The sequence below is a fragment of the Channa argus genome, chromosome 1, assembly GCF_033026475.1.
Source record: "Channa argus isolate prfri chromosome 1, Channa argus male v1.0, whole genome shotgun sequence".
Classification (NCBI taxonomy): Eukaryota; Metazoa; Chordata; class Actinopteri; order Anabantiformes; family Channidae; genus Channa; species Channa argus.
In genome coordinates, this window is record NC_090197.1 from 27,945,037 (window position 1) to 27,966,239 (window position 21,203).

Below are 21,203 nucleotides of genomic sequence, written 5' to 3' on the forward strand. Positions count from 1 at the left end.
AACAAGGTTCCAAATAATGCACAATTGTCCCGAGTTTAATTCAAAGTAATATACATCAGTATACATGGTGCATTTTGTGGTGTTTAGAACTGACTGAGAAATGCTGATTTATGCTGTCAATTGACTGTAACCTTAGAAATAACTATTCTGATACATTTAATTCAGACATTGTCAAAATATTGTCATGACTTCCCATAAAGCTAATCAGCATAAAGACAGTAGCCATGGGGTGTTTAAGTTACATGCTCAGTTGTTGAGCTTAGATATTGACAAAGATGTACTTTTAATTAGATTACAGTGGAACAGTATCTCGAGCTGATTAATATGTAGGCTGCCACATGTACATTTACATTTGTCAGATGCTTTCACCCAAAGCAAGGAAACCACGTCACCTCTCCCCATGTTATTTTTTTAGCTCACTTTTAGCTCAGTTGGTAGAGCAGTCGTCCACAAACAACAGGCTCGGTGGTTCAATTCCCGGTCCCTCTGGCTACAAGTCAAATTGTCCTTGAGCAAGACACTGAATCCCAAAGTTGCCCCTATTGTTTAATGCTTAGTTGTTAGTCTTTTTCAAAAGAGGTGTCTGCTAAATGACTAATTGTAATTGTAACAAAAGCCCAATTCAACAGCCATAATTTTATACAAGAACATAAAGGTGAAAGGGTTCTATCCTGTCATTGCATTTTAAATACACCCTGACCAAAATTTGTCATTTTGTCTATGAGACTTTACACACCATTTCTTCCACATTAAAATTGAATCACGTGAAATTTGCCCATTTGATCTAAACATATATTGTGAATAAGAGTTTTAAAAACAACTTGATGTACGTCACTGTATTTTGGAAAAATCTTTCTCTTGCTGTTTGAACAAAAATATTTAAACTCCTGGATGAAAGAGGAATTAGAAAAGTGAAGAAGTAAAATAACATGTGTAAAATGTTCACTTCTGTGGGAGGCTGCTTCACATTTAATGCCTGGTAAGAAATAGGCAACTGACAATCTTCTTTTTTTAACTCAGCAATAGAAACAATTTAAATTGTAGCAAACCTTGTACAATCTAATACAGCAGCTCTGCCAACTTACAAGGTTCTAAATGCCCAGTTTTTGTATTTGAGGTCATGGTTAGTGAATTCAATGAGGCGGCCAAAACATCAGAACCATCTCTTAATATAGTGCACTCGAATTCAAGCCCCACCCACTAAGACAATATGGAGCTGACTGTGTTTCCATCATTCACTGTTGATCTGCTGCTATCAGTGCTGTTTGTTCTGCAACACACAGAGGCCAAAAGCTTGTTTACAGCCCCTTTCCTCAGGAAAACATACATAAACAAATCAGCCAGAGGACTCAACCTGAGTAAAATAAAAGACAGATTAACAAAGTCTGGACATCTGCTGTTCTGCACCAGGTACCTAATGATGCTGGGCAGGAACAGCAGCGTGTAAATGAGCACCACAAGGACCAAAAGTCCAATGATTCGACGCTTTTCTTCAGTGGGGACACTGATGGCGGCAGACAGAGCTTTAATGGTAGCAGCCAGGAACAATATGAGGAGGGGAAATGGAAGGAGGAGGAAGATTCCAAGGAAGGTATGTCTGAAACTTTTAAAACCCACCCAAAAAACAGCTAGAAGCAAATAGATCAGTGAAAGGGTCCAAACCACAACACAGACCACCAGAGAGATCCTGATTGTTCGCCTGCGACCGTACCACAGTGGCCAGGCGATGACCAAGTACCTGTAACACAACAGAGACATGGACAGTAAAAGATGGCAACAGAATTATCTAGTAGAAAATTTTTTCCGACAAATTGTAACTATAGGACCTTTCCAGGGCGATGCACACCATGAAGCCAACACTGGCCATCAGACCAAAGATGTAGACTAAACCAACAGTGGACTTAACAGCTCCTGTCTCCCTGATGATCATGCAGCAGAACTGAATGAGGTCAGAAATGAGAAGGTTGATGGCGTAGATTGGAGCAACATTGTTCTTCTGCACCTGCAAGACAACACTGTTCAAAGTAAACAGAGCCCCAGTAAACATGTCTTCTGTTTCTCCTCCCAAACACAGTTCATTATCTTGCTCTGCTCAAATATTGAAGTCGGAAGCATTTATTTATTTTCATTAACTTCTTATGGGTAGTGTCATAAACATCACACACGCTGAACAATCACTGACTTACTAAGTGTTTGCACTCTTGGGTCAGACATGTGTGATCAACTCTCTCATTATATGTATTTCTGGAAGTATTGTTCAAAAAGTAGGAAGACAGATGTTGACATAGGTAAAGGTTTTGTTTGTGCTGCAATAAGTAAGTCTTTTTCTTCTTTTCCTTTGGGCTGTTCCCTTTCAGGAGTCGACACAGCGAATCATGTGCCTCCATCTAACCCTGTCCTCTGCATCGTCTTCTCTCACACCAACTAACTTCATGTCTTCTCTCACTACATCCATAAATCTCCTCTTTGGTCTTCCTGTATACCTCCTGCCTGGCAGCTCCAACCTCAGCATCCTTAAAACAATGTTATCATTAAAAACTATAGGATTACCAAAAGCACATTCAGTTTTAAATAAAATAATGGAAACTGCATTTTGGCAATTCACAAAGTGAACAATTTTATTTTGTTTATAGTGTGTCCCAGAGTTTAAAAAAAATCTATATTCACTTCATTACATCCTTATTTGAAGTGCAGACTTATTTGTTTATTGGTAGTTAATGAAAGAAGTGCATTTTTTAGTTTTTCTTCAGAGGACAACTTGTTTATAATTAATTCAGCATATCAAGTGTTAATGGTGTATTTCATAAAGTACAGACGTTGTAGATGTACTGTACATCTGTCACCAGCAGGTGATGCCTGTGAGTGATTTGATCAAACGGTAACTGTGAAGCAGTAGATATAGAAGAACACTCCTTGCCCCCTTATGGTTATGCTAGGGAGTAAAAAGCAGTAGTTTTAGCAGTAGTGGAAAGTGTGTTAATGCACTGTAAATGCACCTGTTCTGTTTGGTTTGGTTGTGAAGTGCAGCAATAAATGCTGCATATTAAACCAGTTCTGTCTGAATCTTTGTAAATTTTTATACTATACAAATCAAGTCACAACAGCACTACTGCCGTGTCTAATTTATTAGGTTCATGGATTTGGTTGGATCCTAATTATTTTTTGTTGCATTAGCAGAAAACTCCATTTCAGTCTTAATTGCAACTCAACTCTTAAACATATGTGAACTGTTTTGTGCAAAGCTGAAACAACACACAAGAAACATTCATTGCCTGTGCAATTACTTTTGTAGCTTTACAGGGCACTAATGTTAATGGTGTAAATGGACTCTGTATATCTGCCATGTGGTTCCTTCAATACTGATGTAAAATCATTATCCATTATTTTGTTTTGTATTGAATGGGCTGATGTACAGAGCCTCAAAGTTTAAAATATGTCTGCACATTTGTAGTTCGGATTGGGAATTTCTGTCACCTACCAGAGAATAAACGGCGTAGATGGCAACAAGAGTCAAAGGAAGACCAATAGAAATAATTACACGTCACCACATGTCGAATTTTTTTGTTATAAACAGTGTTGCTGCCATTGCACTGTGTGGATGTGTTGTTAAAGGAGCTGAGAGCCATTCTTCAGAGTGAAGCCTGCAGATGGAGAAACTTTAGGTTAACATCAGTGTTCAGTGATTTTACTCTGCAGTTGTGTTTCACATACATCTACAGCACATCAAGAATAAACCAACATTAAATGAAAATCCATTAGAATCAAAACCCCACAAACCCCTAGTGTTTTGTATATATATTATCACCTTTCTGACAGTTTCAACCTAAAAAATTTGAAATTAAAACCTTTTAAAAGTAGAATTCATGGCAGAACTGCTGTACTGGATTGTATTAAATTTCACAGGTGGTCATAATGTAGTGCCTAATCCCTGCATGAATAACAAGTGAAGATGCTCATTTTTTGAATGAAAAGTAAACTAAAAATAATAACAATTTAAAAACATGAGCTTTGTTCTCAAGCAGGCTGAACATGAGCAGAAGAGACTTCGTTCACTCCATTGGTCTCTATGTTGTCAAGCTGTGGTCAAATCATTGTGGGAAAAGGAATTACAGCAGTCAGTGCATTGTGGGTCAAAGGTCATTAACTTTGACCTCTGGTTGCAGCCAACAATTCAGAGTGGTGCAGCACATGTGTAATCCATTTTTCTCTTCTAATGTGAACATGCATTAAGCCGCAAGCTCTGCCTCATTCTAGCATCATTCACTGGATATGTATATGAGGTGTTTAGAGACTGTACAGAGTGTAGGTTAGTTATTTGAAACGCCCAAAACTGCTCCTGTAACTAAAACAGAAATGACTTTTTCTAGCATCTGATATCAGAGAACGTTATCAACCAGTGCAGGATTTGGAACTGTGAACTACTTCACTTGCAGTCACAGTGCCACAGACTTTCATGTCATCCTCATCTTGCAGCCAGCATATTTTTAGTGTTGATTGTTAAGGTGTTGAAGAACTGGCAGAGAAGGAAACGGACTACACACATTTACTCTGTTACTGTACTTAGTAAACATTTAGTAAACTAACTTAATTTGAGTATTTCTCATTTATGGTACTCAATTATTTTACTACACAAAGTTTCAGGGTGAAATATATTTTTACTCCAACGATCTTTAATGCCTCCCTCCCCCGTTCCTTAAATCACCCACATTTCCACTGTAGATGCCAAAGTCTGTAACAACATGGTCGCATCACACCTTAAAAGCCTAAAATAACCAGATAATAAGTTGGGTGTCGCTTGACTCATCTGCACAAAGTTGCTGGTAGCTGACTCTAGCATTGTCATTTTCTTCTACATATTGTCCTTTCTACCATAGTTTTTAAATTGAAAACACTTCTTATAAGTTTAACTATATTATAATGTAAATTAATGTATTTTCAGTTACAGTTTTTTAAGGGAATTTGTGGGAGTAGCTGAAAGTGAAGGTAACTGGTAACAGACTCTACTGCTTTCTCCTTTGCTAAAACACACTCTGTAGCAATGTGGCAAGTCGTGGCATGCAGGAGCTTTCACAAAAAAGAAAAGAAAATAGCTTTTGTGACTCTTAGGAATTCCAAAAGTTATTTTGCCAACAAGCAGTTCTGATTAAGATCCGTGATGTCTGTAACACACCCAAAAAGGTTTCAGACAGAGACATGTTTCCCACTATGTTAAATCACCATTTTCTTTAATGAAGGTTTAGGAACTGAATGCACTCAAAAACAACAAATCACAGATTTAAGTTTTTACTGCATTTTAGAAAACGGGGCAAATGGAAATGGGCTTTGTACATATGAGCACACGTGCAAACGATAGAATAGTTAAAGTGTTAAAACGATAAAAATAAATACAAGTTTGAGAACTTCTTCAGTCGCATTAAAAATAATTTGAGATAATGTAGAGAAATATTTCAATACACTACACAATTGCACAATGTTTAATACTATTACCACTAACACTACTAACACTGTGTCCATGTAATGTTCCACTGTTATAAAATTTCACTGTTGCTAATAAACATTTTTATGGATACAGGACATCATGGTTCAATTTGATTAGATGTATTTGAAAAGTTAGCTAGACAACTGTTCCCTGTAACAACTTGTACCTCAACAGCACAAATTAAACCATTGCATCCTTTTCTCTACTGTTAGTTGTACTATTACAGACTGGATCGGTAGAAGAAAGTATTTATTTGATTACATTTATTATTCTATTTTTTATTCCAAAATTTTTCATTCTCTGTCTACAGGGAGCTGACTGTGTTTTTATCATTCATTGTTGATCTGCTGATATCACTGTGGTCTGTTCTGCAACAACACACAGAGGCCAAAAGCTTGTTTACAGCCCCTTTCCTGAGAAAAACATACATGAACAAATCAGCCAGGGGACTGAGCTTGACTAAAAGAAAAGACACATTGATAAAGACAAAGTTATTGTGGGAGTTTCCTGCCAGGGCCAAAATGGCACTGGGCAAGAACAGCAATGTGTAAATAAGGAGCACCAGGACCAAAAGCCCCACAATTCGTAGTTTTTCTTCAGAGGGGACACTGATGGCTGCAGACAGAGCTTTAATGGTTGCACCCAAGAAGAAGATGAGCAGGGGAAACGGAAGGAGGAGGAAGATGCCAAACAAAAAAAGTTCATCATTCCAGAAAAGGCCAAGGAAGGTGTAGGTAACAGGAATGGCCCAGACCACAAAACAGACCACCACAGAGATCTTGATTGTTCTTCTGTGACGGTACCACAGTGGCCAGGCAATGACCAAGTACCTGTAACGCATGAGAGACATAAAAGATCTTTAATCTGAATCAGAATTATCTAGTATTACAATGATCAGCTACACACATTCAGTACCTTTCTAGGGCGATGCAGACCATGAAACAAACACTGGCCATCAGACCAGTGAGGTGTATATAAAAAAAGATTTTATAGGCTTGCAAATATTGTACCATGTCGGCAATCATGCAGCAGAACTGCATGAGGTCAGAAATGAGAAGGTTGATGACGTAGATCGGAGCAACATGATCCTTTCGCACCTGTAAAACCATTGGTAAAGTGGACAAAGCAGATGTAGTACACGGATAATGAGTACACGGACATTAACTAAAATAACAGCTCACAGAACTGACATAAGTACTTGGAGAAAGTAACAGTTCTCTTCCTGAATGAAAGCAATGAACACAGCACATTTAGGTTAAAGAAAGCTACGGCAAGAAAGTTATTTTCTCCTAGGTAACGGTTAACAAGAAACATCGAAGACAAGAGAAAAACAGGGAAGTAATTTCATTGATAGGATTAACTTAAGCACTGGTAAATATTGATACTCTGTCATTTTACTTGAATAAAGATATTCCCTGGAATTCCCTGTCCGTCTTGTTAATAGAATGATCAACTAAAGCAGCAGGAAAAAGCAGAGACAAAGCCTGATGGTAAAGGCTGTTAAGGCCAAGTACATCTACTATCAAATATATCTGTATTAAGTATATTTGGCAGTTTTTTTATTTTAATTTAAACAAATTAAAGCTAACACTTAATTCTTGGTAATCAAAGTGTATTATATTACTTGAACTTAAATGTGCTGACGCACTAAGATGGAAAAACAAACATCTAACAGTCCAAATAATTATGTTTTGGACATTAAGCCTCCGTCATGATGTACACACCAGAGAAAAAACAGCATAGATGGCCATCAGGGTCAAAGGAAAGCCGACAGAAATGATAATCCATGTCAAAACATAAAAGAAGTCCACTGATGATCCAATTTCATAGTCATCAGTGCTGTTGTAGTCACATGAGTTATAGTAGTAATCATAGCTATCGTTCAAGGTGATGTTACTGTGTGGGTTCATTCTTCAGAGTGAAACCTGAAAAGAGAAAAAGAGTGAACCAATATTTTACCAGGACAGTGCATGAAAATCCATTAGAAAGATTAAAAAATAGGATGGCAGAATTTACTGACCCCAGATTGATTCCAGCTAAGGACCTTTGTTAGCCGTTGTCCCCTTCAAAAAACACTTTTGGCTAAAAGGACTTAATTTAAAATTAGCCAAAAATGGAAAAACTACAGTAAAGTACAAGGGCTCTAAAATTACTCCTAAAGAACATTCTCCATCTGGTAATCTTTATTTTGTATATTTTATGTAATATCTTTATTTAGGTCTATTCAGTCAAATAGGCAGATTTTTGTTACCTCTGATATTTTACTTTAAGAGAAAGTTTGTGGACAAAATAAACAAAAATGTACAGGTTTGACTGTAGTGTAGTAGCACAATCCCAAGTTATTCATATTCCTGTTTGACCCTCATTTGTCAATACATTTAGATTTTTTTAAGTTTTAGATCATCCATATAATAATTTAAGTAATGCAAAACTAACCTTATCTTTGAAGGATGGAGGACCAGAGACTCTGCTTCCTTTATTAGAGTCCACTACTTTTCTTTACACAGTCTGCAGTAATGTAGAAACTACTTCAACATAAACAATTTTTTCTAAGAAAGAGGGAAGTACATTTACATTTTACACTTACTTCCATTGAAGATTGAGTAATGGAGAGTTCAAATGAAACTCAGCAAAAAAAAAAAAAGGCAACAGGAATCACCAGCCATTTATTTATGAAAACCAGTGATAAAATGAACCAGTTTCCCAGAGAAGGTCGGTTGCAAGTCTTTTGAGAAAGCGAACGTTTTTAAAAAGTTCTAGTGACTGCTCAGGAAATGAGAGAGCTTATTAAGTTAGGAGCTAAAAATGAACACTGTTTTCAAAAAAGCAGAAGTGCTTTTTGGAAATGAGTGAGTCTGATCATTTTGGAGTTTATACTATTAAAAAATCACACGTTATGCTTTATTCTAACAAATCAGCTTTTCAGCTTGTTTCAGGAGTCACCAAGGTTGCTGGTGACTTCCCTTTGTTGCTGGGCGGTGCTACACCTTTTGAGTTGGGATTCAAACCTGCTGCCTTCTGCATCCCCGCCCAATGCTCCGCCACTGATCCACCAGGCCTCCCTATGTTTTAACCCTTTAATTTTTGTCATATTTGATGTCATAGGAAATTCATAAAAGAAGTTTGCCTTCACTTTCATAATTATTTATAAAATTTTATAATTATTCAAAACACTAGGTGGCTCTTATTGTGAAGCCGTGGGAAATGTAATCTGTTCTCACTAATATTTACGCTGCTTTTTGCTGAGAAAAACTTTGGTACAGGACCTGATAATTTGTTAAGAGAAAAAATAGACACACTCGAGCTGTGGTCAAGCTGTGGTATAACTACTCATGGTCTGTTGTGCAAGCAGGTTCGAGCAGGTGGAGAAATATGTCAGGTGGGTTGTGTGATAAAAGAGTATCAGTGAGAATGAAAGGAAAGAGGTTCAAGACGGTGGTGAGATCAGAGATGTTGTTCTGCTTAGAGACAGTGGCACTGAAGAAAAGACAGGAGGCAGAGCTGGAGGTAGCAGAGCTTAAGATGTTTAGATTCTCTTTAGGAGTGATGAGGATTAACAAGATCAGGGATGAATACGTCAGAGGGACAGCTCATGTTAGATGTGTTGGAGATAAAGGCCAGATTGAGGTGGTATGGACATGCTCAGAGGAGAGACTGAATATATCAACCTAATTAATCAACTTTATAAAAATCCTGTAGTTCTAAAGACAAACCCAAAATAGATCCAATTATTAAACATCACTAAAATGTCTTTTGCTGTTTTTACGGCTGAAAGTGACTTAGATTTTACCCCACAGAAGCAGATCTCAGCTAGATGGTGTTTTGTAGACTACACCATAGTGGGTGTGGGAAGGGCACTACAACCAATTGAGTCCCCCTTTTAAATGAGTCTCCAGTAAAACTGTGGGCAGGCAGTGCAGAAATTGTTTTGCTTGAAACTTTAATGATTGACCCAAAATACTGAGCTGTGTGGGGTGTTAATGGCCACCCTGGCCATCCACCACTGCTGTGTGTGGCTTAGCTAGATTGACTAGATGAAGGCTCTAATCTTACTAATTACTAATTAATTAATTACTAATCTTACTAAGACCCTGAAATTCATATCTTCTAAGCAGTAAAAATAAATTATTAGCAACCATAACAATTGTTACTATATGAGAGAAGTTGCCCTTAACTAGTGTGACACCATAAGTATCTGCAGTTTCAGGCCTTTGCATTAAATTAAATGTATAATTGATGGTTCTAACAGTTACATGTCTCCTGCTTCACTAGCTGCTCTCCAGGATTTTTACTCTGTTCTGTAAGTGACACTGCATAATTTTTAATCTCATTCTGTTGTAACAACTATTTGAGCTTCTACTGTGTGCAGTCATACAATCAGCACAAACAGAAGATGGTTAACAGCGACTCGGTGAAGTTGAGTAACAGGCAACCAAATGTCACATTAGTCATGCTGACTAATGTTTCTATCTATCTTATTCATCTGGAGAATTTTGGCTGCAAACAGAATCAGACACTATGACCCAAGTATTTTTCATTTTACTCACACTGTGTTCTGCATTTAGTCAGTATTACAGTGACACTTTAGTTTCAAAGAAAACTAAACAGAATGTAAAACGACTCGTCTTAAGTTATGTTATTGGGGATCTAAAAACTTCAGGTGGAGAGCACATAAATAAGGGAAAACAATTGCAATAAAAATTGTTTAACCTAATTAAATGCAAATTGTTGGAGACTGGACTGGAACAAGACCTGAGCTGCCCTGAAAAACATTGGAGTTTCTGTCTCTATATTTAATATTTGATTTGAAATTAAAGTTAATTGAACGATAAAATACACTCAGCCAATCCATTATTTAATATCAACTTGATTTCTATTTATGCACCGGGAACCTTTCTGCCAAAGAACCAAATGGCAGTGTGGTCTGACCCAATAAGGTGCTTGACACAACTTCTCAGTTTTAATAAAGTTTATAATAGAGTGTTATTGTTGGTAAGGCAGGATGATGATGTGGTTAGCCCTCCGACTAGGTGGCGCTGATCTCCAGTCTACGAGGGAGGACACAAAGATGAGTACTTAACTGACTTGTGGGAATTGGAGTCTAAACAAAAGGAAAGACTTACTACAGTGTGTGAGGAGATGAGCTGAGTCTGGAAGGGAGGTAATGATCTTACGGGAAAGAGTGGAGTTTGGTCCTGGTAGTGTGTGCGTGGAATGTAGCCGTGGTGGGTCTCCAATCCCTGACGTGATAAGAACTCTAAACTCGTCTTAGTGACACAATATTCAAAACCTTCAAAATCCCTTTGGTGACACCATATTTAACAACTCCAAAATCCATTTCAGTGAATATATATACTTGGTAACACTGAAGAAGTCTGTGACGCTTGATTCAATAATCAGTGTTATTCATGACGTAGTCAAACTTTGGTCTGAGCTTCACAGGCAGGTAATCACATGGATTGGCAAACACAGGCATGGTGTGAATCAAAACATGGGCATGGCATTCATGGTTGCGAGGGCCCGTGATGAAACTTGATTCTTTACGGGCATTTAGCACGACTCATAATCCTTAGCGTAATTTATATAGTTGGCAACAGAGAGAGTCTATAGGGAGCTGTTACTCACTAACACAGAGCGGCAGGCAGAGTCAGGTCAACAAACGTAGCCTGATCCGAACTGTGGATAGCAACGATGAACTCTCATGTAGGCAGGAGAGTCAAGGTGATAAAGCAGACAATCTGGCAGCTTGGTGAGGGAACTGAGGAGGTATTTAAGCAAAGTCATGAGTGCAGGTGGAACTGATTACCAGTGATTAGTAAAGTGGAAACAATGTGATATAGTACTTTTCTACCTATTGGCACTCAAAGCGCTTTACACTGCTTCTTATTCACCCAATCACACACACTCACAAAGATGGGGGAGCTGCTATGCAGCTGGCCAACACTCACTGGGAGCAACTAAATTGGGGTTCGGTGTTTGTGTCTTGCTCAAGGACACTTGTGACCGGAGTAGCAGGGGATCGAACGAACAACTGCGGGATTGGTGGATTTATATTATATCTTTCTGTTCTTTCTTGCATCTGGTGAAATGTAAACACTTTCTCATAGGACTTTGCTTTGATGTTTTCTCCTTGACTTAGATTTTGGCTGCCTTGTACCTCACGTGTAACTCGCTTTGGATAAAAACGTCTGTTAAATGACTAAATATAAATGTAAATACCTATAGAGACTACATTACATAAACCAAGAATGACATCAAGAGGAGTTAACTTTTATGAGTATGACTGTTAGTATCTGAGGACTTTACCACAGCAGGGTTTGTATTCAACTTTACCTTAGTCCTCATCAGTCGTCTTAAAACAGATCTTAACCACAGACATTTTTCCACCTACACAAACAAGACAGTGTGTCTGAGGTTCTTCTGTGTGCAGTTTGAGACGAGACAGGGACTGTGGGACCGAGTTCTCATTATACTATATTTATAGCGCTAAATGACAATAAAATCTTTTAAATGCATTTTACATAATAAGGTCAAGACTTTACAGATTGTTAGGGAAAACCCAACAAACATCCTTTAAGTAACTACTCTCTGTAGGTATCACAATATATGACCATATGAACTTCATATCAGTGTTGATGCAGATCCACATTACAACAAACCATTAACCACTGTCCTGTACAGTTTGCAGCTCCATGTCTCCATCTAGTGATCAAACATGAATTCTTCCATGGAGCCTCCTTTTAATAAGTTAAATTATTCATGGGTTATTGATGCCCTTATCCAGAAATATGGATGTGAGTCATTAACAAATTAGGCAATCTAATAGTATCATAAACTGCTATTTGCAAATGTTTGTGTATTTATATTCTTTTTATGCTTATAATTTGTAGTATGAATTACAATCATACAGTAACTGAAGAAAATATGTAAATACAACAGGCATTTGGATGAATTATATGTACAGCAGTCACAGGGAGAAAGTCCCTTAGCCCATCTTCTTTTATGTTTTTTGTTTTTTCCCCACTATATTTAGGGGAAAAAACAATTATGTCAGTATCTCTACTGAAAACACAAGTTTATTGTTCTTAAAATTAATCAGGTCCCATTATCAAATGCAGATTAAAGAATGCAAATTAAAAAATTAAATTAAATTAAGAATATGAGCATCTGTGACAGCAACAGTGGGGAAGAGACTTTATTCCAAGGTGATGATGATGAGAGATGTAATCTTTTCACAATGGCTTTTACAATTTAAGGCATGCTTTTTTCTTTTTTTTTTAGAAAATCAAGTCGTGTGTGTTATGTGCAGAAAATGCCAAATTATAATCAATGAAATCCTAAAATGTCAAGGTGGCTAAATAAAATATATTCTTCACTTCCTCAAATCCGACATATTATTATTATTTTATTTATTTGTCCTTTCAGCTTATCCTGTGAGTTCAGGGTCTCCACAGTGGATCATTGTCCGCATGAGGATTTGGCACAGTTTATAACGACGGATGCCCTTCCTGACGCAACCCTCCCCAATTTCTACCGGGCTTGGACCAGCACTGCAGAGCTGGGGATGGGAATGGGCTGTTGGGGCTTCAGTTAAATGTATAAATTTCAGTTTACATCAATATACTGTATGGTATATATATGTTTAGTAGTTCTGTGTATTGTTGACCAACTTCTGTCACTCACACAATAGGATGGGTTGGGCCACATTTCTAGTACTTGTTTCTCACTTTTTCATTCTATGCCTACATGGAACTTACTGTGTTTCCATCATTCATTGTTGATCTGCTGATATTGCTGTGGTTTGTTCTGTAACAACACAAAATTGCCAAAAGCTTGTTTACTGCCCCTTTCCTGAGGAAAACATACATAAACAAATCAGCCAGAGGTCTGAGCTTGAGTAAAAAGAAATACATACTGGTAAAGAGAGGGTTTAGGTCTTTGTTTGGGCATGAGGTCCTCTACCAATCCAATGATTAAAAAAAAATATGTAACTGTAATTATAGGATGTATAATTTTACTTTAATTTAGATGTGCTGAAGCACTAAGATTGAAAAGCAAATGTAACAGGCCATCAGGGTCAAAGGAAGGCCGACAGAAATGATAATGCACGTCAAGACGTAGGTGATGTCCATTGTCAGTTCAACATTACTATCAACATGGCTGGTTTTGTTGCTGTAACCAAAACTATTGCCCTGTTGGGTGTTGATGTAAAAATGTTCAATTCTTCAGATGGAAACCTGAAAAGAGAGAAGGTTTGTAACATCTGTAGCTTTTTACACAAATACAGTACAACTACAGTACAGTACAAATCATGAAGTAAACCAGTATTTTAGCCTGACAGTGATGGAATTAGTAAAAATAAAAAGAAACTGTACACTGGAACATTCTTTGCACCTCTCAACACTTACACACAGTACTAGATGTACAACCAGACACATGTACCCCTACCGGTACGTGTTTCTGGTTAAGACACATACAATGTAACTGCAGTGTCAGGAGTTTCTCTTCAGCTAAGGAACCTTGCTGCATGTTGTCATCTGTACTTCAAGAAACCTTATGAGATTAAGTTCTGTATATTATCAAACTTTGAGGCTCTGATTATCCTTTTTTATTTTTATGCCATATGAATCTATACCTGGTTTGCTTTTTGATAAAAACGAAAATTAGTGAGTGTTTTTGGTCGACTGTTGACCTTATGGATGATTGGAAGAGGTAGAAATATACTAAACACATTCACTCAGTTACTATACTTGTGAAATATTTTAAAGTACTTGTACTTAATTTTAGTTTTTCTCTTTCATACTACTCAGATGCTGCACTACATTTCAGAGGAAATTGTTTTTACTTTTAATTGATTTTATTTTTATTTAAAGATTTCCACTGCAGCCTCATCTGTACTTCCTCTTCTATGTTAATGCACCGAACTTACTGTTACTGAGATCTGGATAAAGTTCAAGATGATCCCACAGTCTAGAACAACACAATTATATCACACCTGCAAGCTGTCAGCATACTCAAAATACCAAGTTAGATAGTGTGATGTTTTTGACCCTGTTTATTTATACACACTTAATCATGAGGAATCATAAAGGGATTCTGATCTGATGCAGATCTTTGTCCCTCTAAGATATGTATTTTTATATTTTTGCAGTCTAAAACAGGAGCCCCACAGGAAACAGTTTCGTCACCTCAGAAGTCAGGTTTAAATATGCAGGAGAACAGGTGAAAACAATTACGAGTGGTGATTAGTGTACAGTGGCAGAACAGACATGGCAGGATGTGGAAACAGGGAAATAAAAAATAAAAGTCAGGGAGGCAGGAAATGGAACAGAGGACCGTCACACTGCAGTCTGAGAACGTTTTCTTTTCTAATTTAATAAATGATCATACTGTCCCACAGACATTTTTCACGTTTAAATTGTCATTTTTAGTAATCACATTAAATCTTACAATTACTTGCATTTTATTGTTGAAACATGTTTTTTGCTACTATCTTAGTTATACATTTTGTCACAGAGCCACACACCCCTGTGTCTGTTCGCATTGAGCTGATGAATGTGGATAAAATGAAACTAAACTGTTTAACAGCTTTTCACCTTTTGCATAAATATTTGCATTCCCGATTCTCGTGTTATCACGAGTTCACGTGTTACATTTACAGCTATTATTTGTCCATATGGTAAAATAAGTAAGCAACATAAATCCTACCTTTGAGAGTCTACTGGTTTTGCCTCTGCAAACACACAGTCTGAGGTAATTTGGCAAGTAATCAGGGGAGGGAAGTGAATTCGACAAACTTGTCGGGGAAGTGGGTTTGCAAAGGTGTTCCACTGTCTGACAAGTAGTTCTGACTTTAATCAGAGGGTTTACACTGTGATACACTGTGATAAGTAGGGTGAATAATAATCAAAGTGCTGCTCATGTTTATGGCACCTTGCCTTTTGAAACGAGCAGACAAATAAATACGTGATTTTCTACACGGAATTTTCTTGGCCCTGTGGTCTTAAAATATATCCATAGGTGTAAATTATTAAAAGTAAAGTTAGCTACCATAAGGCTGGGAACAACATCAGAACATGAAAGCAATGAACATGAAAAGCCAAAGATAGGGATAGAGTAATTTTGAAGGTCGAGCTTGGAGTCCTAAACAGTTACACTCCATTTCTCCACTTAATGCTTTACCCTGTCTGTAGAGAGTCTGACATAAGGTAAGGAAGGAACAGAGGGAAGTGGCTTTTGTGTCATGACTGGCATTTACACTATTAGTTATGTGCATGTTTTCTATGTCTACTACTATTTTTTAAATGTATTCCAACCTCTGTGTGTGCAAGTCCTGAGTAACAAGGAGTTGACAGCAAGGCAGACAAAATATTTGAATCATTTATCAGCCTAAAAAAGCTGTTACATTCACCTGTATGTGGAACATAATAAAAGAAAAAAAATCTTTGTTAATATAATGCACATTTGTAAAACAAGGGGTTCTAAAGTTCCTTACAGAGTATAGATTGAAAGTGAGGGAAAAAACATTTGGTAAATAATATAGAAGGCTAGTCAGCAATATGTATTTTAAAAGACTAAGCCACTCTGATTTCCTCAGGGTGTCTTTAGGTTGTGTCTCACAGTCTGGAAGCTCGGACTGTGAAAGTTCTTTTATTTTTGTTGTTCAGTCTGGACTGAGAAACAGCCAGGGTCAGTACAGAAACGGTCAAAGGCTGTAGCCATCTCTGTAAGATAAGTACAATTTTGATATCAGCCATAAAGCAGAGATAAGAGGTAAGGGAAGCTACTGGAGATCAGCTGACAACACTTAATTGTTACCTGTTTTGACCCTACTAGACACAGTGGGAGAGAATACAGCCAGTGAAGTCTCTTTCTTCGTATTAATATGATTATTAGTTTATCTATTTCTCCTCATATGGCAGCACATACACCTCATACACTACTGGTTCTGCTTTATCATACGACACTTTGTTCTGCTTATGGGAACGAGAAACGTGTTGCATGGTCGTGGCTCAGTATGTGGGTAAACAAGCACTGAGGAAACATCTGTTTAGATACAAGTCAACATCATCATCAATATTCTGATGATCAAATCGACCACGACATAAAACACCACCAGTCAGAACCACCAACAAAACTCGGTCCAGAACCAAGTTATACAGTGTTGAGCGAGTAAAAGAGGCTGTAATGAAAAATTGGAAGGCTGACACAGTGGCAGCCAATATATTGGCAAAGGGGAGAGACAGTGGGTAAATCTTTGTGGGTTTGAAGAGTATTTGAAACAAGATGGAGGTGGAAATGCGGTGGGAAGATGGTGTCGGTCACGCACTTGGAGTTTAATCTGCCAACAGGGAAACTCAGAGAAAACAGGGAGCAGAGAAAACTGGCACAGTTCAGTAGCACAATCTCATACATATAAGATATATGTATATGTGTAGATATATATCATAACATATAAGTAAATATACATAGATCATGTTGCTTATATGGAACTGGGGTCATAGGATTCATGGTATTTTGGAAAAATGTTTATCATCTGGTTTGATCAAAGACATTTAAACTCTAGGATAAGAAAGGATTTGGAGAAGTGAAACTAATGTGTTAATGTATTTAATCAGACACAAGATCAGGCACAAGAGATGTGTTTCATTATCATATTTACAATAAATTAAACCATCAAACATTGAGTGTTTACTTAATTACAATGAATCTAAAAGCTTCTCCAGATTATTTACGAGTTTTTTTGAGGGGGCTGTTGGCAAATACAGATCTTATTAAACACACTTCAGTATGTTAGTGTCACTTTTAGTGATCATAAGTGGTCATTTTTCTGTTTTTACAATAAAATGCATAAACATTTTCCATTCAGACCGACTATATTACATGGTAGAAAATTGTAAGTAATAGATCATAGTACACAGCAGAAACAGTTTAAATTAAATACATGAGAAGGCTTCTTTTGTCTTTTTGGTTTGTGTTGCAAAATGCAAAGGGAAGATTCTTTTTATTTGTGGTCCTGTAGTTTGTTACAAACCTTCTGCAAATATGTACTGAACTGTAATGAACTGAGCTGGAAAAAGTGTAGAAGTATCATTACTGTGGTGAAATTGTACTTAGGTCAAAATAAAATTACAGATGTAAAAACCTATATAGTGGTTTTACAATGTTGATTCCAATTCACACACTTCCATGCAAGGTGCTTACCTGGCCCACCGGGAGCAACTTGAGGTTCAGTGTCTTGCCCAAGGACACTTGGACATGTAACTAGGAAGGGGGATTAAGCCACTGACCCTGTGGTCCGTGGATGATTGCCTTGCCAACTGAGCTACAGGCGCCCCATTACTAGGTATTTTCTTTATAGGACCCCTCCCAGGAAATACAGGAGCAAGATGCTGAGCTCAGTTACTCAAAAAAATTATATAAATATATAGATAATATATAATTTTCTACTGTGGTAAGACTATAAACACCAATAAACATCCGACTGGTGCAGGAGGTACAGTCCACCAATCCCGCAAACCAATTGGTTTGCTCCCTGGCTCCTCTGGTCACATGTCAAAGTGTCTTTGAGCAAAACACTGAACCCCAACTTAGTTGCTCCTGGTGAGTGTTGGCCAGCTGAATGGCAGCTCCCCCATCGGTGTGTGAATGTTTGTGTGATTGTGTGTGTGAATAAGAACCAGTGTAAAGTGCTTTGAGTGCCAATAGGTAGAAAAGTGCTATACACCTGCAGAACATTTACTATTAACCAACTCTGTTGATCTGTTGATATTATTACTTTCCATTCTACAACAACACACAGAGGCCAAAACCTTGTCTACAGCTCCTTTCCTAAGCAAAACATACAGAAAAGAGTCTGCAATAGGACTGAACTGAACCATAGTGAATGGCAGCTCATTAAGGAAAACGGTTTCTGTAGTTTTTTTTGCCAGGAAGTATATGATGGTTGCCAGGAACAGCAGTGTGTAAATAAGCAGCACCAGAACCAACGTGGTCAACGTTCCACTGTGCTTACTGGCCATATACTCCCTTTATTCACTGGTATGTAAAGATTTATGTAGCATGACTTCATGGACGTGTTTCACTTACCGATAGCTTTTATAGTGCGGACATGCTGTTGGTCTCTGTCTGACAGGTGCAACAAAACCAGGTGGCTCCAGTCTTTGTCATCAACCTCCTGATCTCTGACCTCATACAGATTTGTTGCTTTGTGGTTCGGGTGGCAGAAAGAAGGAGATGTATCTTTCTCCTTGTCTCTACATCTATCTACTGCTTGGGCGTGGTTGTCAGTGTTGGCTTCATGATGTGTATTGCCCTGGAAAGGTAGGAAGTGTGTGAGCAGTTCTAATGAAAAAACACAATGAAAGGCAGAAATCAGTGTATCCTCATTCACTAGCTCTCTCTTCCTTCTTTATCACCTGTTTTTGGTCATTGCGTGTCCACTGTGGTACCGCTTCAAACGAAACATCAAGTTCTCTATATTTGTGTCAGTTGGTGTCTGGGTCTTAGGTTTCATTCAGTTCCTTGTTGTAGTACTGACTAGGTCCATGATAATTTTTCACTCCATCTTTCTCCTCCTTCCCTTTTCTGTGTTCATCTTCTGTCTGGTTGGCACTCTCAAATCTCTGTCATCAGCCATTTCTGTTACTCCTAAAGAAAATGGCAAATTATAGGAACTTTAGTTCTGGTGCTGCTAATTTAAACCCTGCTGTTCCTGCCCTGGGTCATTTGGGTCTTGAGAGATTCATTTAACTTGCTAGATCACTCTGCTTTATACTTATCATTTCCTCAGTTCAGCCCTCTTGCAGACTTGGTTCTGTATGTTTTCATGAGGAAAGGTGCTGTAGGCAAGCTGCTGGCCTGCATGTGTTGTTGCAGGAGGACAGGAGAGCACCTGCAGAACCAGGTAACCACCACAAACAATACAGAAGGAAATTCTGTGGTGATGGAGCAGGGGAGAAATATTTTTCTCACTCATGTTCACTCCCCTCCACAATTATTGTAACAGTGACGCCAATTTTTATTTATTTTTGCTTTGGACAGGGGAGGTAATGTTATGGTTTATTCATCGTCATTGATGATGTAACACATGATGGCAGCAGCAAAATGAACTCAAATGTCTTCAGAAACATTTTGTCTGCCAATTTAAATAAAGATGCAACCAAACTGGTTGGGAGATCCTTCATCGTGCAGCAAGATAATGACCCAAAACACACAAAGGAGTTCATCAGGGGCAAGAAGTGGAAAGTTTTAAAACCTTGCACGGCATTTTACCTGCTAAAGACGAGGCTGAAGGGAGTAACCCTAAAAACAAAATCATTTCATGCGTGAAGAGGATTTAGAGGAAACAAGGAATACAATCCATGGTTTGTTATTTTTTGTGGTGTCATCTCAGCAGCTTCTCTGTTCACTAACAATGTATTAATTTGCTCATAATGCAATGCTGTATCTTCTAATAAAAAAGTTTAATTAGCAAAACATGGCTGGGTTTTATTGTGCAGCAGTTTATTGAAATGAAGAATTGTTCATGAAAAACAAAGGTATTAAAAATTGTAGGGAATAGTGAATGTATCAGGGAGAAGGGTAACAACTAAAAGTGTAAGAAAAGAAGTAAATAAGTAAAAGAAGTAAATAGATAGAACAACAGTCTTCAGTCTAAACCCAAATCTAATACATCTAAAACAGAATCCTATGATGCAACATGAAATAACTTATTACCAGCGATCACAGGGTGTAAGAAGTCAGAGAGGAAAAAATCAGGATTAGCAGTAGAAACACAGAAAACAGGAAGAAGTTCTGAGAGAAAAGCAGGTAAATGGGCAGAGACAGATGAAGGCTCGGGATAAAGAGGGGGAGCAGGGGGAGCACCACGTCCTGCTGTTGGGTAGAAAACTGCTGATACCATGTGCAGAAATAATTTACACGAATATAGACTCATATTCAAACTGTTTGATTATTTGAATGCACAGTAAACAGATACACCAGTGACCCTTGTGATGTATCAACAGATACTATAAAAAAAATTCACTTTTAATTTGAATTAAAGCTGCATCCCACCCCAGCTCCAGAGGAGTCAAAGCCCTAATGAGATCCTGTGTTTTCATATCCATTGTAAAGGTTATAAGAATGTGTGTGTGTGTGTGTGTATGTGTGTTTGTGTGTGTATGTGTGTGTGTGCTGTTTGGAGTTAAAAATAAACTACAAACTACAATTACAAACAAGGTCTATGGTGTCTGTTTCATCTCTAATTTAACTGAATCCTTTTACAAATGAGATACAATAACTACAGAACAACTCCAAGATTTATGTAAGAATGTCAAACAGTCCCTAGACGGCAGTCTAACCATAAAAACTAGCATTGTGGCTTATCGCTAAAGCAGTATTGTTGTATTGTGCGCTATGTAGTTGTGCGTTAGACTGTAAAATGCTGCTGTAAACAACATGCTAATTAAGGTAATAATCAGTAAAATCTGTCACAGAAACTCATTATTACTAGACAGGTAGTTACCAAGCTGGCTAGAACTGTATTCAACAATTAATTTAAATTTGTTCAAATTTTGTAATTTAAAAAAAGTTTTGGTTTGTGTATGTATTACCCCAAACAAACAACACAAAGATTTGTTATGATAAGAAAAATGTCAATTTAATGCTATAGTAGTTGCTTAGATCCATATTTTATCACTTTGACACGTGGCAGAGAGGAACCAGAAGATCAACCAGTGAC

At 37.6% G+C, this 21,203-nt stretch overlaps 1 protein-coding gene and 2 pseudogenes across 1 annotated transcript; 1 reads left to right on the forward strand and 2 right to left on the reverse strand.

The window, feature by feature from the left end:
- Positions 1-1,068: 1,068 nt before the first annotated feature.
- Positions 1,069-3,637, reverse strand: LOC137130937 (G-protein coupled receptor 4-like; annotated as a pseudogene).
- Positions 3,638-5,715: 2,078 nt separating this feature from the next.
- LOC137098027 (G-protein coupled receptor 4-like) lies at positions 5,716-7,389 on the reverse strand. Its single transcript, XM_067477788.1, has 3 exons — positions 7,204-7,389; positions 6,395-6,576; positions 5,716-6,309 (listed from the first exon to the last, which is right to left on the reverse strand). Exons 1-3 carry the CDS (start codon positions 7,387-7,389, stop codon positions 5,784-5,786), a joined length of 894 nt encoding a protein of 297 aa, XP_067333889.1. The 3' UTR covers positions 5,716-5,783.
- A 6,246-nt stretch (positions 7,390-13,635) lies between these two features.
- Positions 13,636-19,484, forward strand: LOC137104525 (G-protein coupled receptor 4-like; annotated as a pseudogene).
- Positions 19,485-21,203: the final 1,719 nt, after the last annotated feature.

What these genes read in the sequence shown, in the direction of transcription:
- LOC137098027 (XM_067477788.1), bottom strand. Translation starts at nt 7,389, where the DNA reads ATGAACCCACACAGTAACATCACCTTGAACGATAGCTATGATTACTAC. An exon ending in TCTATGCTGTTTTTTCTCTG is followed by an intron (nt 6,577 to 7,203) that starts GTGTGTACATCA and finishes ATGGTTTTACAG; the next exon opens with GTGCGAAAGGATCATGTTGC. An exon ending in GTCTGCATCGCCCTAGAAAG is followed by an intron (nt 6,310 to 6,394) that starts GTACTGAATGTG and finishes CATGCGTTACAG; the next exon opens with GTACTTGGTCATTGCCTGGC.